Source organism: Erpetoichthys calabaricus, chromosome 2, assembly GCF_900747795.2.
Source record: "Erpetoichthys calabaricus chromosome 2, fErpCal1.3, whole genome shotgun sequence".
Classification (NCBI taxonomy): domain Eukaryota; kingdom Metazoa; phylum Chordata; class Cladistia; order Polypteriformes; family Polypteridae; genus Erpetoichthys; species Erpetoichthys calabaricus.
The window spans coordinates 128043314-128059620 of record NC_041395.2 but is presented as its reverse complement, the minus strand read 5'-3'; the positions used below and the strand labels follow the sequence as shown (position 1 = coordinate 128059620).

At 36.5% G+C, this 16307-nt stretch overlaps 1 protein-coding gene across 1 annotated transcript in view; it reads left to right on the top strand.

Annotated features, from left to right (window-relative positions):
* kcnab1a (potassium voltage-gated channel subfamily A regulatory beta subunit 1a) overlaps positions 1–16307 on the top strand; it is a 356546-nt gene that overhangs the window by 309455 nt on the left and 30784 nt on the right. Inside the window, exon 9 of the mRNA XM_028794498.2 lies at positions 12117–12202. Within this exon, the coding sequence (XP_028650331.1) occupies positions 12117–12202 (86 nt within the window). The remainder of the gene's footprint in view (positions 1–12116; positions 12203–16307) is intronic.

The following is a 16307-nucleotide window of genomic DNA, read 5'->3' as shown; positions in this document are numbered from 1 at the left end:
AAACAAGAAAAGTACCTAATGTCAAGTGCCTAATATGTAGGTCATTAATATGTATCTAGTATTATAAGTAGATGTAATAAAAGAGAATTAAAACAAAATTGAGTGACATTATGAACAAGGATTTACATCAACTCTTTGAAACACTAACACTGACTACTTTGAGCCAACAAATTATTCAGGAGATGCGTGTCAAGAAATGCTACTGGGGCTCCTTTATACCAACAGCAATAGACCTGCATAATGGCTTACTGTGACTGGGACTACCAAGTCACAAGTTTCCTTTCTTATTAATTTTCTTCCTTTCTAGTCATTCTGGTGGGTGTTCAGACCCTATCTATCTATCTATCTATCTATCTATCTATCTATCTATCTATCTATCTATCTATCTATCTATCTATCTATCTATCTATCTATCTATCTATCTATCTAGCTAGCTAGCTAGCTAGCTAGCTAGCTAGCTTTTGTAAAAAGTCAGATTTCTCCCTGGGGACAAGTAAAGTTTTATGTATCTAATTATAGCAGTAGTCGTAGTGGTAGTAGCAGCAGTAATATCCTCAGTAGTATCCACACATCAAATTTCAAAATGACTTAATCTAGCTTTAATCATTATTAATATTTATTATTATTATTATTCAGAGGAAACTATTAAGGGTAATTTACAAATGTCAATACACATTTCATAAATTTAAATGATTAGCCAGAAAGTACAAAATGAAAAAGTGACAGAGAACAAACACATTGATCAGGAACAAAATACATCCCTCCTGGTGTACAGGGCTGTGCGGTTTGCCTTCCATCCAGACACTGAATGATGAGGTGATGAATGACAACTGTGGCTTTGGGCCAAACAGATGCCAGCTGGAGTCAATGGGTTCTTGGTCTTTAAAGCGTCCTGTGAGATCCATTTTTTTATTTTGGCCATACTTTCCTAACCTGTCAGTAGGCAGAGATCAGTTTTGCTAGCCCTTTCATCAGAATTCTTATCCTTTAGTATGGAGAATTGTTACCTTATGGTGTAGCTGGCTAAGAAAAGACGAGCAGAGTTTAAATAAATGTTCAAAGACTATTTTATGTCTGAAACACAACATATATCACAGGCATTAGAAATACACCGGACCACAGATTTTTGCAAATTATTAACACAAAAGATTAAATGAGCCACTTTAATGTTAATGTTAATTAAGTTTCTGTAATTAAAGGGCAACAGGGATCACAACCATCATCGTCATGATTCCAAATAGATAGCGCAATAGCTCATTATTGCTGCAGCACTGTTTTTGTGTTCGGTTTCATTTTTGGCTTTTCGTGTAATGTTTGTTCCTCCATGTTTGTGTGAGTATCTTCCAGCAACTCCAGTTTCCTCCCAGTGGTCACTGGGGACTCTCAACCAGGACAGTAAACTCTCAACATTTTGTAAACTGCCCTGGCTGGTATATTTGTGAGTTTGTGTTTATGTGTAGCTGTGTTTGAGGACTGAAATTTCATCCTTATCATGACAGGCTCTATCTTTCTGTGATCCTGAACAGGAAATTGCTGGTTTGAAAATGAATGGCTACAACATTATTGCTAGTTAAAAATGAAGAAGTAGTAGCATTGTAGAGTTCACCTTTATTGTCACATAGGCTCATTTTAACACTTACCATGCTTGTGTCAATACCTCAGACCATTTTCATGCCCATTGCTCCTATAAAAGAATGAATTTTGATATGTTCAGCCCCTGCCCACCTTCCACATGTTAATCGCCATAGAAACACAACTATTTGATTTTAGTTCTCACCCCCAACCTGTATTTATATTCACTTTTCTCTGTTGTTACCTCCTGCACTTTTTATTACTTGCTTACTTTAAATACTATAGGGCGGGGCCTCTACTTAGTCCATTTCCCTCACATGCTGTGGCGATCAGTAGCGCAGTCACCAGAAGGAGATTTAAGAACAAGCTCTACTACGTCTTTTTGTTGTGCCATTTCTTTGTGCTTCTCTTTGAATTGTTCTCTAGGCGCATTACAGATTTGCATTGTTTCATTTTAGCATGTGACTCTGATTTAAGAATATTATTGCTTCTTTGAATGTGCGCCCCTCATTTTGAGAATTTAGGATTTAACTATACAGTAACTGTGTAACGTGTAACAGTATTCTCTGGATTTTGATCCTTACCCCTGTCATTAGGATTGTGCTTTGGTTTTAAAATGTTGGCTGTGTTAATTAGTTTCCTTTTAGTTTACTTATTTTCGTTAGTTAATTCTTTTTAATTCTTTTGTTAGTTTCCATTCTTTAAATTGAATGAGTTTACTGTTGCTTTCTTTCTTTATATTAATTACATTATCACCTGCTTCTCTTCTGTGTTTATTTGCTTAACTACTTAAATTGTCATTTCTTAATAAGAAAAAAAAAAGAAAAATGTAATGAAAGTTTGCTTTTGGGGAGGGTTTTCATGGTTCTGGCTTTCTCTTTAGAGTGAGTGCGAGTCCCTATAAATCAAGTGTCAGGTACAATATGCAGTCATGAATCATTTCAGTGATTTTCAATTAAGTCATTTTCTGTTGAAAGGAAGAGAGTAACACAGTATGTGTCCACGGCATCCAATGTGGAGTCAGTCAGTCATTTTCTTACCCACCTAGTCCTGAACAAGGTCATTAGAGATGCTGGAACAAACCCTGGACAGGGTGCCAGTCCATCACAGGGTGAACACACACACACACACACACACACACACACACACACATAAACCACACACCAGGGCCAATGTAGTATCGCCAATCCACTCCACCCACCCTGCATGTCTTTGGACTATGGGAGGAACTGGAGTACCCGGTGGAAACCCATGCAGACAAGGGGAAATCATGCAAACTTGACACAGGGAGGACCCCGGATGCACACCCTGGTCTCCTTACTGCAACCAATGTGGAGTTGTTATCTCGAAGTAAACAAACCTGCCTGCTTCTTATGTCCTGACATGAAGGCCAATAGCAAAAGATGCTGCTTTGTCCCACCTCTGAAAAACAGACGAAGAAGACTTGACAGATTAACATTGACAAACGTTTCTGATAATGTATTGTTTGCTTTTGATAGTGTATTTACAGCAATATTAACCAATTTTACTTTTAGCACAGCTAAAGATAATAGAGAAAGTCTAAATCATTAAAGGCTAGAGGTCAAAAACGTTTTGGAGTATTGACACAATCTATGTTTATCTGTTATGATGACCTCATATTTCTAAAAGGGTGGACTTTCATTTACACCAATATAACTGATAATCCTAAAAGAAATGTTTAGTGCAGATTGTCAGTCAGCGCATGTTGTTACTCATTTTAACTGTGTTTCAAAGATGCCTCTGCTCCTTCTGGTTGGCACAGGTCAACAGGATTTTGCTGTGCAAATGTAACAAATGTGGTGTTGTTAGCTACTGATGGCAGTGACTAATTGCCGTATTGTCAGTGTGAGTAACCACAACCAATGCTCTGTTCACTTCAACACCTGTCACAGCAGGGGCTAGAGGCCCATTCAATGCACATCCCTTATCCTTCTATATCTCTTACTTTTCAACACAGTCATTCTTTTTAATAATTCATTCCTGAGGCATTTTGATTCATTTTGCTAATGAAAGAATCCCTGAAGAATGCTAATAATTATGTGGATAGTCACACAGACATTATCTGTACAGGAGGTAATATACAGTCCCTTATTATAGATTTCCGAAGATACAAACATCACTCATTGCAGTAGGTGCTGAGATAGCAAAGCAGGGACTCCACACCATTGAGGTTTCATTTGTCTCTGGCTATGTTATTGGGGAAAGTCAGTCAAATATTGACTTCATCTATTCACATTAGTTTGCTTATTTGATTTTTAGATGGTTTCTGTAATGTGTTTTGTGCTGTAGCACAAACTTAAAGATGCTATATTAAATAAAGATTGATTGACTGATTATAAAAAGCTCTTTTATTCTTCTTCTTCTTCTTTCAGCTGCTACCGTTAGGGGTTGCCACAGCGGATCACCTACTTCCATATGTTTCTGTCCTCTGCATCTTGTTCTGTTACACCCATCACCTGCATGTCCTCTCTCACCACATCCATAAACCTTCGCTTAGGCATCTTCCTTATATATCATGTTAAAAATGGACAGGGCACTGATGCTATTGCTTTTAATAAGGAAGAAATAAGTCAAGCAATTTTTTTATCAGCCTAGAATGGTGACATATCCATAACTATTATTATATTCTTAATAAAAATTCATTAACATCTGCTATTAATGTTTAAAAGACAAGGTGGGTGTGGCTAATAATGTAACTTGCCACATTAGTGCCACTTTTAAGGATAACTAGTGTCCGACCCTTCAAGGGCTGTTTCTCTTTTTGTTCCTGAAAAGGACTTAATGTGTTGTGAAAACAAATGTGGCAAACGCACCAACAAGATTTTGTAAAGTATATAGCAATCCTTTAAATGATTTGTGGCTACCTTACTTTTTTCTTCTCTTCTCCAACAATGTATTCATTTTTAATTTTATGTCATGCTTTTCATAATAATAAGTATTTCAGAAAAAAGAACAATATTTTAGTAGCACGAAGTTGACCATTTATACATGTAACCAATAATGTCATAGAGCATAAAGTGATCACAAGGAAACCAATGATTGAAAGTCAAATGCAGGCATTCATGGTCCATGATAAGTAAACTGTTTCCAAGGAAAAAGACGTGAATGGCTTGTCCGCCACCACCTTGGAACCAAAGCCGTTTGCATGTGCTTGTGGGAAAACGTATCAACTAGCTATGTATTGTTAGTCTACTAAAACAAAGAAAGGAGGTCTGAGGTGCAGTGCTGGCTACTGATCACATTCTTATGCAGTGTTGGAGTGCTCAGGCTTTCTAGCATTATTTCACTGACCTCTGCTGTTTAAAGGAGAAAATGCTACACTGAAACCAACAAGAACTAGATGAGAAAAGCAAAAATACAGAACAAGAATTGTCACAGATTCAGAATGAAAACACAGAAGATAGATAAAGTTCAATAATGATTTAATAGGCCAGAATCTTTGAAATACTAGTATACATGAATTCTTAGCTCATGAATATTTTAGACTTTGGCATATCCCTGCCCCAGGTCAATGAGTTACAGTGGATTCAGGAAGTATTTTAACCCTGTTTATTATGTTGCAGCCTTATACTAAAATTATTTAAATTACTTTTTTCCTACATCAAGCAACACTAAATACCCAGAATGGGAAAATGAAAGCAGGAATTTAGAAATTTTGCAAATGTATTAAAAATGAAAAACTGAAATATAACATTGACACAAGTATTAAAACCCTTTGCTATAATATTTGAAATTTGTCTCGTGTATCCCAATCCATTGATCATTGTTGAAATGTTTCTACACCACATTTGGAGTCCACCTGTGGGCAAATCTATTCATTGGACATGATTAGGACCTATCTCTATAAGGTTCCATAGCTAACAATATGCATCTGAGCAAAATACAAGCTATGAGGTTGAAAGTATTACCTTTTGAGCTTAGAAACAGGATTGTATCAAAGCTAAAAAAGATTCTGCAGCATTGAAGATTTCCAAAAGCATAGTTGTCTTCATAATTCTTAAATGAAAGAAGTTTGGAACAACCACAACTTTTCCTAGAGTTGACCAAACTGAAAAATCATGTGAGATGGGCATTGGTAAGAGAGATGACCAAGTTCTTAGTGGTCTTGGCTGTGCTCCAGAAAACCTGCATAGATTTGGGAAAAGGTTCCAGGAGGACAACCATCACTGCAACGCTCCTCTGACTTTGGCTTTGTGACAGAGAGGCCAAAAATAAAAGTCTCTCCTCAGTAAAAGGCACATAAAAACCTGTTTGGAGTTCACTGAAAGGCACTTAAAGGACTCTCAGACTCTGAGAAGCAAGGTTTTCTGGCTTGATGAAAACCATAATTAGCATCATGTCTAGAGGGAACCATCACCTGTCCAACACCATTCCAGTTGTGAAGCATGGTTGTTTATCAGCATCATGCTACAGAGCTGTTTATGAGCAGCAGGGAATGGGAGGTTAGATGGGGCTGGTAGAAAGCTGAACAAATCAAAGGACAGAAATATCCTAAATGAAAATGTGTTCCAGAGCTCTGTGGACCTCAGTCTGGGTTCACTTTCCAACATGACAATGATCATTAGAACAAAAAAATGTAACATTGGAGTAGCTCTGGAAATAACCTTGAGTTGCCCAGTCAGAGTCCAGGCTTAAACGTAATAGAACATGTCTGTAAAGACCATAAAAAAGCTGCCATCAACAGTGTCCATCCAGCCTGGCTGAACCAGAGATCTGCAGAGAAGAATGACGGAAAATCCCCAAATCCTGTTGTGTGAAGCTTGTCGTGTCAAATCCAAGAAGATACCACTCTGTAAGTCCTGTCAAAGGTGCTTCAACTAAGTACTGAGTAAAGGGTCTGAATATTTTTTGTCAACAATTTTAATACATTTGAAAAAAATCAGGGGTGTGCTCCCCTCAACATTTTCTTATACTGAGATGCGCAATATTTCTCAAATATCATATGTCTTTGTTTTTCATCATAACTAATTGATAATATCGATACACAATCATTTATCTCTATTTATAATCAAAACTTTATATTAAAATGATATTTTCATACTTAGGGAGATTGAAAACGATGATGTCATATTTTCATGATTACATATTCAATACCTAGATTACGTGCAAAGTAAAAAGAGTTAGTTACCTAAAAACATAGAAAAAGTGTTAGTATTATATAATATTTGTTGCAATAAATTGCTATAGATATAGGTAAAACATTTAATTATGACAATGATGGCAGAAATAAAAAAAAAATATCATAAAGTTAACTGTATTACCAGGAACACAACGGGAGCATAGCAGCTTATTGTTCCCATTACATCTTTATATTTACATGGCATGTTCAATGTTTACATGTTATTGTTAAACTAATGATGTATAAATTAAAATAAAATGAATAATAGTAATTGAAAGATATTTGTTTTATTGAACACAATTTTTAATTTCATGTACACATTTATATTTCAATGATACAAAAAAATTGGATGTTTTTTTAAATAAAATACTATTTCCAGTTGAGTAATTTTTCTCAAATTTTATATCTGTTTGCTTTTTTTTTTATATTTTGTATTTTATTAATTTTCATTGTAATCATTCCATACAAATAGATCAATTTATAACCCAACAAAATTGAAGACAAATCAAACCACACCCCTGAGAAGGAGAGCTTAGCTAAAGGAAAATTGCTTAGGGCTTTTTATCATTATAAATATCTATACAAAATTTGAATCATCTATCTAGAGAAAAGCCAAGCAAAATGACACCTTTTATTGGCTAACTAGAAAGATTACAATATGCAAGCTTTCGAGGCAACTCAGGCCCCTTCTTCAGGCAAGATGTCACAGATGTGACATCTTGCCTGAAGAAGGGGCCTGAGTTGCTTCGAAAGCTTGCATATTGTAATCTTTCTAGTTAGCCAATAAAAGGTGTCATTTTGCTTGGCTTTTCTCTGCATTCATAATGGCTAACACGGTACAACACCCTAGTACTAATCATCTATCTGTAATTTTAACCATAGTTTACTTGAAAATTCGTGAAAGTAGCCAGAAGTGGCCCAAAAGTTTATAGGATTCCTCATTTTTGATATAAAGCAGGCGTTTTAGAGTTATCATGTTTACACACAGACAGACATAATATCAAAAATGGTATTTTCTGACTCAGGAAGGTCTAAAACACCAAGAATCAAAATGTCGAAGTCAAATTTTTTCACGATTTCTATGCTTTCTCTATACTATGTATACGAGAAAGTAAAAAATCTAAAATTCTTTTTTTGATTTGTCATTCTGGGGCATTGAGTGTTGCTTGATGTGGGAGAATATAAATTTATATGATTTTAGCAACATAGCAGAATGAAAAATGTGATGGCATCTGAATAGTTTCTGAATCAACTGTAAATGTCGCTGTGTCATCCAACACATATAAGTTGTTGAGCACTTGTAAAATCTGTGTAGTGTTAATTTTTTGTTGTAAATGATTTAAAAAAAAATCAAATTTAGATTAATATGACAATACATAGCAACTATTATAAATTTGTTGATATTACACTGAACACCAATTGCTAACGTCAGGTGTTCCTAACTTTAAAGCTTCCCTTATGATGTGTAGTAATAAGAAAATGGTTTGGTGAAATTGAATTTCAAGCCAAAATTTGAGTTAAGCTTTGCAAAAACATTCACAAAAAATCATTTCCATCACATTTGCAACCTCTTTTTCCTTGTTTAAAAGCATTGTGCAGAATTTTCTCTGGTGCATGGAATTTGGGGTGCAGCTAGAGAGCACTTACCAGCAAGCACTGCAGAGGCGTTTCTCCACTGCTGTGGCTGCCAGCAACCATCCAGAAGGATCCTGGTTTGGATAAGCTTACAATGTTGGGATAAGTGAGCGGCGATGGTGTTACCTCTGCTTCCAAATGGGAAAGGCAAGGTTGAACGAGTGATATAAATACAATCAGGTCCATAAGTATTGGGAAAATGGCACAATTTTCATAATTTTGGCTCTGTACACCACCACAAAGGATTTGAAATAAACAATCATGTGATTGAAGTGTAGACTTTCAGCTTTAATTTAAAGGGTTTTCCAAAAAGAATGTATGAGCCATTTAGGAAGTGCACAAGGCAGGTTAGAATGCACGTAACTGCATTGAAAAAGTCATAAAAAAAATTCAACAAAAAATGCTGAAGAGTAGCCAAGGAAAGAGACCGCAGTTTTGTCTCAGGAATAACCCTTAGGGAACTATATTCCTTGTTTTCCACCCTAACAAACTTTTAAAATTGTCAAAACCTCATTTTAGTGAGTTTCACATTTTGTAATTGTAAACATGCTTGCATTACAGATTGTAGGGACATTTTCACAGAACTTTATGCAAAACTAAACTCTGCTCTTTCCTTCACCATTAATAATGTGTAAGTTATTAGGCAGTTAGCTATGCAACGTTACAATTAATTTAGATGCGTTTTGACACACCCTTCCTTACCAATCTAGAAACCAAAGAAATATGAATATTTAATATGAAGCAATCACACAGAAATATGGAGGCATCCTAAAGGTTAGCAGAGGTTCAACTTGTATAATTAATTGAGAACAATATTAACAAATACGTACCAGATACTGAGGAACCTTTGGTCTGTTCCTTGTGAAGTGAATTGTATTTTCCAACTTCAAGCAAAACTGGACATTTTTTGAAAGTTATTTACTTGTGCATAACATTAATGCATTCATTTCCTTAACCTACTTATTCCATTATAAGGTTAAAGGGAACTGGGGACTATCCCAAAAATCACCAAGCCTGGGAGAGGAGCATCAGTCCATTGCAAAAAGCACTCATGTACACACTGACACTCGCTAAGATTCGGTCAGTTAAAATTTCACTTTCAACCTAATCTGTATGTCTTTGGGATGTGGGAGGAAAACCCACACAGACATTTAGTTAACACAGAAACTCCACACGGTATGAGGACAAGAATTTCAACCCTGGACACACTGCACTGTTTTGTGAACTTCTTATTACTATGATGATGATGATGATGATGGAGGGGCTTCTGATCCCAAAAAAGGCTTTGGTGCTTTGTTATTGGGGCCCTATACTACTGGTCATGTCACCTCTGGCAAACAGATGTTGCATGGGAAGCCAAACAAACAGCATTTTACAGCTGTGTCATTATAAGGGTTCAAGGAATACTGAGACTCATCTCCTGGAGTTGATCACATAATTTTGGCCTGACTTGCTCCAGAATGGTTTGAATGTGACACCCCTGCAAAGTGAAGGGTACAAGAAAGTGCAAGACAATTTGGGTTTTAGACCTGAATATGCCCATGTTTTACTGAAATGAGTAACAGTTTAATCTGTCGTCAAGGTAAATTGTTTCAGCCATCATGAACTTCCAATCAGGTTTTGATTTGCTAATAACAATTGAGTTTGAACAGATTTCCCTTTCCACAACAACAGATTCCAACTCTTAATTTTCAAACCATGCTAGACAAACTTTAAGATGTATTCTCTCCTTTGTGTCCTTGGTTTTTCCAAGAAGCATGTGCAAGGCACTAATCGGGAACCATCTTAACTAGGTACACAAATCCTTAGTGACAATGAAATAATAATTAAAAGCCTTGTCTGATACCAGCAGTGTGACAAAGAAAAGCTGAATATCTTAACCCTGACCATGACATATAATTACTCAATAATTCCAATATGGTGTTGAAATTCTGGCCAAAAGTGGCATCTCTTATCAGGCAGAAATTAAGTACGAGCACGCAGGTGACATTCAGTACCTTCCCAGTGAAAGTGTTCATGTTACACTGTGGGTAATACTGTATATCAGGTTAAAGGTAACATATCCTAAACTCTTAATGTAAAATATGTCAATTGTTTACTTAATTCAGAGTTAGAATAGAAGAATACCAGCTTGAAGCTCTATTATTCAAAATCTTGAACTGCTTTCTCACTCATCTGCCAGAATGACACAGTACTAAACTGTAACATGCTGCTCAAGCAGTATACATTTTCTCCTTCATTTTCCATTTTTCACACATGCACATATTCCTCTTTTTTTGTGCGCATCACGTAGCCGCTTCAGTGCTTTGAGCAAACCTTGTCACAGACTTGGAAAAGTATCAAGAGCCTCCGGTAACAAGCCTGTTCAGTGTAGTGTTATCTTGGCCCCTTCTTAAATTGAGTGATAGTGACATTTACAGTTTCCAAAAAAAAGAACCATCTCCTTCAAACAGTTTAGGCCTGCCAGGTCTATCCAACTGCAGCATGAATTCTGTTTTATAGAAGAAATGTAATTTCCAATACCTGGTTTCTAAAAACATGATTTTATTCTGCTGGCTAATGCACCTTTTTCATCTCTTTCAATTGTACTATTTTATGCGCACAAGGTACTAGTCTGTATTTCAGGGATTCAACATTGTTAACATTTAACAATGTATTTAACATTGTTCTATTTATTGACTTAATTAATTCATGGTGAGAAGCAAATAGCACTACATTTATTTTTGCCGTCTCATAGCAGTTAAACTCCAGAATACTTCCTGTCTCTGCTGCTTTATCTGTGGAGTTTGCCTGCTCTCCTTGTTTCTATGAGAATTTCGTTGTGTCTTCCTTTTGCAATCCAAAGATATGTTGGCATGTCAAGTCAAATGACTTTACTGTCTTACAGTACCATTCAAACACAGTATTGTAGTATAATGTCATGCGAAATAATGTTTCCCAAGACCTCAACACAGGACAAGTGCAAGACAAGTAGCAAACTATACTATACTATACTATACTATACTATACTATACTATACTATACTATACTATACTATACTATACTCTAAATAGCTAAATAAATAAATAATAGATAAATGAATAGATAGTAAAAAAATTTTAATGCATAGTAATAAATAAATATCAAATACTGATAATAAAAGAAAACAATAATAGAAGCAGATTTACTGCATATAAATAAACCAATAGGAACAGTTCAGGGGTTTGGGCAACATAGAGTTCATAATCTGGACAGCCAAGGAATAGAAGCTGTTGCAGAACCTGACAGGACTGGTTTGGATGCTACAGGACTTTCTACCAGATGGAAGTGGGACAGAGTGACCATGGAAGGGGTGGGAATGGCCCTCCACAATGCTGCAGGCTTTACGGATGCAATACTTGATAAAGCTGTCTTTAATAGGGTGCAGAGAAGTCCCAGTTGATCTTGTTTGGCTGATTTGAAATTTTAATCATCGTAAAGTGGACATGTGTATGAACCCTGTGATGAACTGCTATCAGCCCAGGTGGTTACTGCCTTGTCACATGTGATTTTGGGGAAGGCTGAAAAAGAAATACAACCCACACCGTTACAAACATAAGAAACAATTAAGGAAATGAGTGATCAGCAAAATCACTTTAACATGTACTCATGTTTCTTTTGACTTTGACCAGACAATTTGGCAGACTGCATTTTATTGAAAAGGCTGTGAGCTTTGATTTGCTTTTATTTGCATTGTTTTCCCATCAATACTGCTGCTTAACCTCTGCTAATTCTGCTTTTTGTTATGTAGAAATCGTCAGAGCAATGACCTATGTGATAAACCAGGGAATGGCTATGTACTGGGGAACCTCACGATGGAGTGCCATGGAGATTATGGTAAGTATTCCGATAACCAGTCACTCTTTATATTTTCTTGACTATCTTAATACTATGCCATGTGTATGTTTGTGTGCGTATGTTGTGACAACTACGGGGCATAGCATAGACCCAAACACCAGACTCAACCACCAAAGACACAGTCCTGGATTTGATAAATCTTTACAGGCTTCCACTCATTGTGCAGCACAGCATAATATGAGGCATTGCAATATAACACATTCCTTCCATTTTTCTTCCCTTCCACTCCTATTTGGAAAGCCTTGTCCACTTCCTCCCATCTTCAACTCCCTGAAAGGCAGATGGGAGCTTTTATGATGAATTAGGAGTACTTCTGATGCCATAGCATTTCACCCTGAAAGCACTTCTGGATCAGGCGGAGCAGCCATAAAACAGCAGAGACCTCCCCTGGCAGTGATCCCTGGTAGCCCCAAGACACCCAACAGGGTTGTTCTTCCAGACTACAGCTCCCATGAACCTCTATAGAAGCCCATACCAGTGGCATACCAGCAGGACACTGCCACCTAGTCCAGTGAGGGACTCTTTGCCCCCATGGAGCAGTCCCCCATTGTCCTTCTACTACACTGGCTTCACTGCCAGGTAAGGGTATGAGGGTTCATCCTGGCCAGGGTGACAATCCACTGCTGCAGTCACTAAATATATATAATATATACAGGTATGTTTGTGTGTATACTGTATATATATATATATATATATATATATATATATATATATATATATATATATATATAAAAAGTATTTGCATGTTAATTTCAAAGCCAAACAGAACAAGAACAAATAACGCAACGAATACCACTAACGCAACAGGAAACATAATTTTTTTTCTTTCAATTTATTACATTTTGCTATTTTTTACTATGGTTAATTACTCGCTGTAATGTAAAATAGTTAGTTCTATTATGCTTATGTAACAATTCCCATGAAAATAACAATGCGTTTAAATTGTACATCAGCTTCCCCATACGCGAGTGGCAGAGCCAAGAAGTGGCTAGCGCCTAGCGCCCGCACAGGAGTTGGTGAGTGAAGCGAGCAGGGAGCAGAGCCCCCTAGTATACTCTTAATAAGGTCTACCATGACATTAATGCATTAATGACACTGATTGAAAATATCTAAAGAGTCATAACCTATCCACAAATGGACCTCAAAATGACAATTTTCAAGAATACTTAGAGTGGTGAAAGGACCAACATGTAATAAATAACATAATAAATTTGATACAATTTTAGACATTATACAGTACTGTATATATGATGTGAAAGACGTACTGAGATTAGTGACTGAGACATACTGACATCATTTTTGCAAGTGGAACAGGTATTGCTGACTGTATTGTGTTACTGAGGTATGAGAGTTAATTAAAGGATAAATGTTTCTCCTAAAAACTTGGTTTTGGTTGCCACTAAGGAGCCGTGCAAGAATTTTTAGAAGTTTTTATTCCTATTATTTTTCACCCACACAGGAACAAAAGCATCTGAGTGTTTGCAGGAACATTTGAAAAATACTCGTTACCTGTACTTGTTCCTGTTATTTGTATTCAAACTAGTGTCTGCGAGGCAGGGCAGTAAGCAGTAGCTAACACCGGCAGTAATAGAGAAAATCCAAGCAAAATGACACCTTTTATTGGCTAACTAAAAAGATTACAATATGCACGCTATCAAGGCAACTCAGGCAACTCAGGCCCCTTCTTCAGGTCACATATACTGAGACAAGTTTAGCAAAGTCGTGTAACCTAGCCATTTAGCTTATTTATTAAGGTATTATGGATGCTTCCCTATTAGTATTGTACAGTTCTTATGATATAGTTTTTTAAGCTAAGCTCATAAAATCTGGGCCTGTTTGTAAAAATAATCTAAAGAATTATACTTGGTGAAATACTGGGTTAGTGTTCAAGGTGCTAGAGAGTGGTCACATGATGCAGATTGCAAGTATTTTTAATATAACATTGTTGTTTTGTGCAGTCTGTTTCAATGGTTATTACTTATGACAGGCAAACCCTTTTACACATAGGAGTGAATATTCTGTATTCATCTTTTAACCTGTTAAATACAGAGATACTGTCATCATTTGTTTGGCCAGACTCAACCAAGAATAACTGTGCAAAGATAACTTGGAAACAGGAATGAAAATGGAGGCATCCAGATGAAGTTACTGAGATATCAATGTGCCCTGCTCAGCTTTTTTCTGGCCAGTGTTCACTCACTGGATAACAAACTAGAAGATAGTAAAACAAGGATGCTGTGTTTTCTGTTTCTTAGAAACATGTCTAACCACTCTGGATGATTTTTCTGTGTACTTTATGAACGCAAATATGGTTTATGGTAAATAACACTTGTTGCACAGATGTTAAAATAATCTCAAAAGAAGCTGCTCACCTGACATGGAATATTTAATGATCAACTTCTTCCTGCTTTAAGTTGCATATTTGGACCTTTCTCCAATGTTTTACTGACTGCTGTCTACATTCATTCAGGGGCAAATACCAGTATTTTCAATTGCCATCTATGCAGAATCAATATGGCATATGAATATTTGCATCATGACACATTATTTATTGTCATCAAAGCAAATTCAAGGAATATTTACCCTAAATATCATTAAGATGTCACTTGCCCCACACTCTTGCTCACTGTTACAAATAAAAGATGATTACTGCCTGCTACCCCACCTCAAACCACTATTCGGTACTCTTGCCCACATCTTACAAGCCGAATCTGAAGCAGGAGGAGTGTGCAAAAAAGTGGATCAGTGCTAACTAAAGTGGAAATCTGCAAGATTGGTTTGATTGATAACAATTTGTTAACAGATTCTGCCTCAGATATCCATGAGTATGCAACAGGTAATTGGATTAATCAAAAGTCAGTGACTATGAACATAATCTGTATAGTTCTTAACACAAAGCCAAAAATCACTAACAATATTCGAAATTTAGCAAAGATTTGCTACAATGAATTTCAGGCCAGTGCTATGGAAACATACATGAATTACAGGTACAAGCTGAAGAAAGCAGTTAAAGTTATTAAACTTCAGCTCAGGGATGAGATGGAGACTGAGTTCAGGAGCAGCTGTGAAGAACATATGGTGGTGTTTTTTAGTTGCTCATTCGATAACTAACTAAAATGTAATCAATCTCAGCCATATATGGATCATGAAAAATATTTTTAAATGAATCAATTTCCTTAAGGCTTCTGAAACAGATGGAATTTCAGTCTGTTCTTTAAAAGCCTATGGTGACCAATTATCTGGCATTTTCTGTGGCATCTTTAATATCTTAATGAAACAAACTGTAGTCTCCTTCTGCTTCAAAATGACCAGAAATATCCCTGTGCCAAAGGAAACAATCGTGGACTATCTCAATAACTACAATCCAGTGGCACATACTGCCATTGTAATAAAATGCGTTGAAGGACTGATGCTGGAAACAGTAAACACGATATTCCATGTAGTTTGGGAATCCTCCCCTATACATTCCCTAACAACTAGTCCACAGAGGATACTATATTCTTTGAGCTTCATGCCATCCTGGCACACATGGAAAATAAAATCCACTATGCCACAGTACCATTTATAGATTATAGCTTAGCATTTAACAATGTGATGCCATCAGTCTATGGTCTTGGAGCCACCATTTGCCCCTGGAGTGTGGACTTCCTACCTAGTAGATTTCAGCTTGTGTGAATTGGCAGCATCAGTTCCTCAATGCGAATACTCAGCAGAGGCAACACGCAGGATGTCATCTTGGTCTTTTCTTTTAATAACTATTCTCAGATACAATTTGTATGTAAGTGGAATCCCAAGAATGGTCTGTATGTACATGGAGAATTCCATGTAAACTGTTCTCTGTGTTTTCCATGGCAGGTGTTGTCACATAATTCTTGTTCTTTAGTTTGAATAGTGATACAGAATGACCAGAAAATAAGACAAATCTGCACATATTCACTTTAGAATTTTTTAACCAGAGTGAAGTGAACCATAAATGGTTCAAAACACAGTGGCAGACAGGCTTTGTACAAAAGTGATGCCAAAGCGGCACAGCAAGGCACATGTTATGGAAGGAGTAATGGAGACAATGATTTTTAGTCCTGTC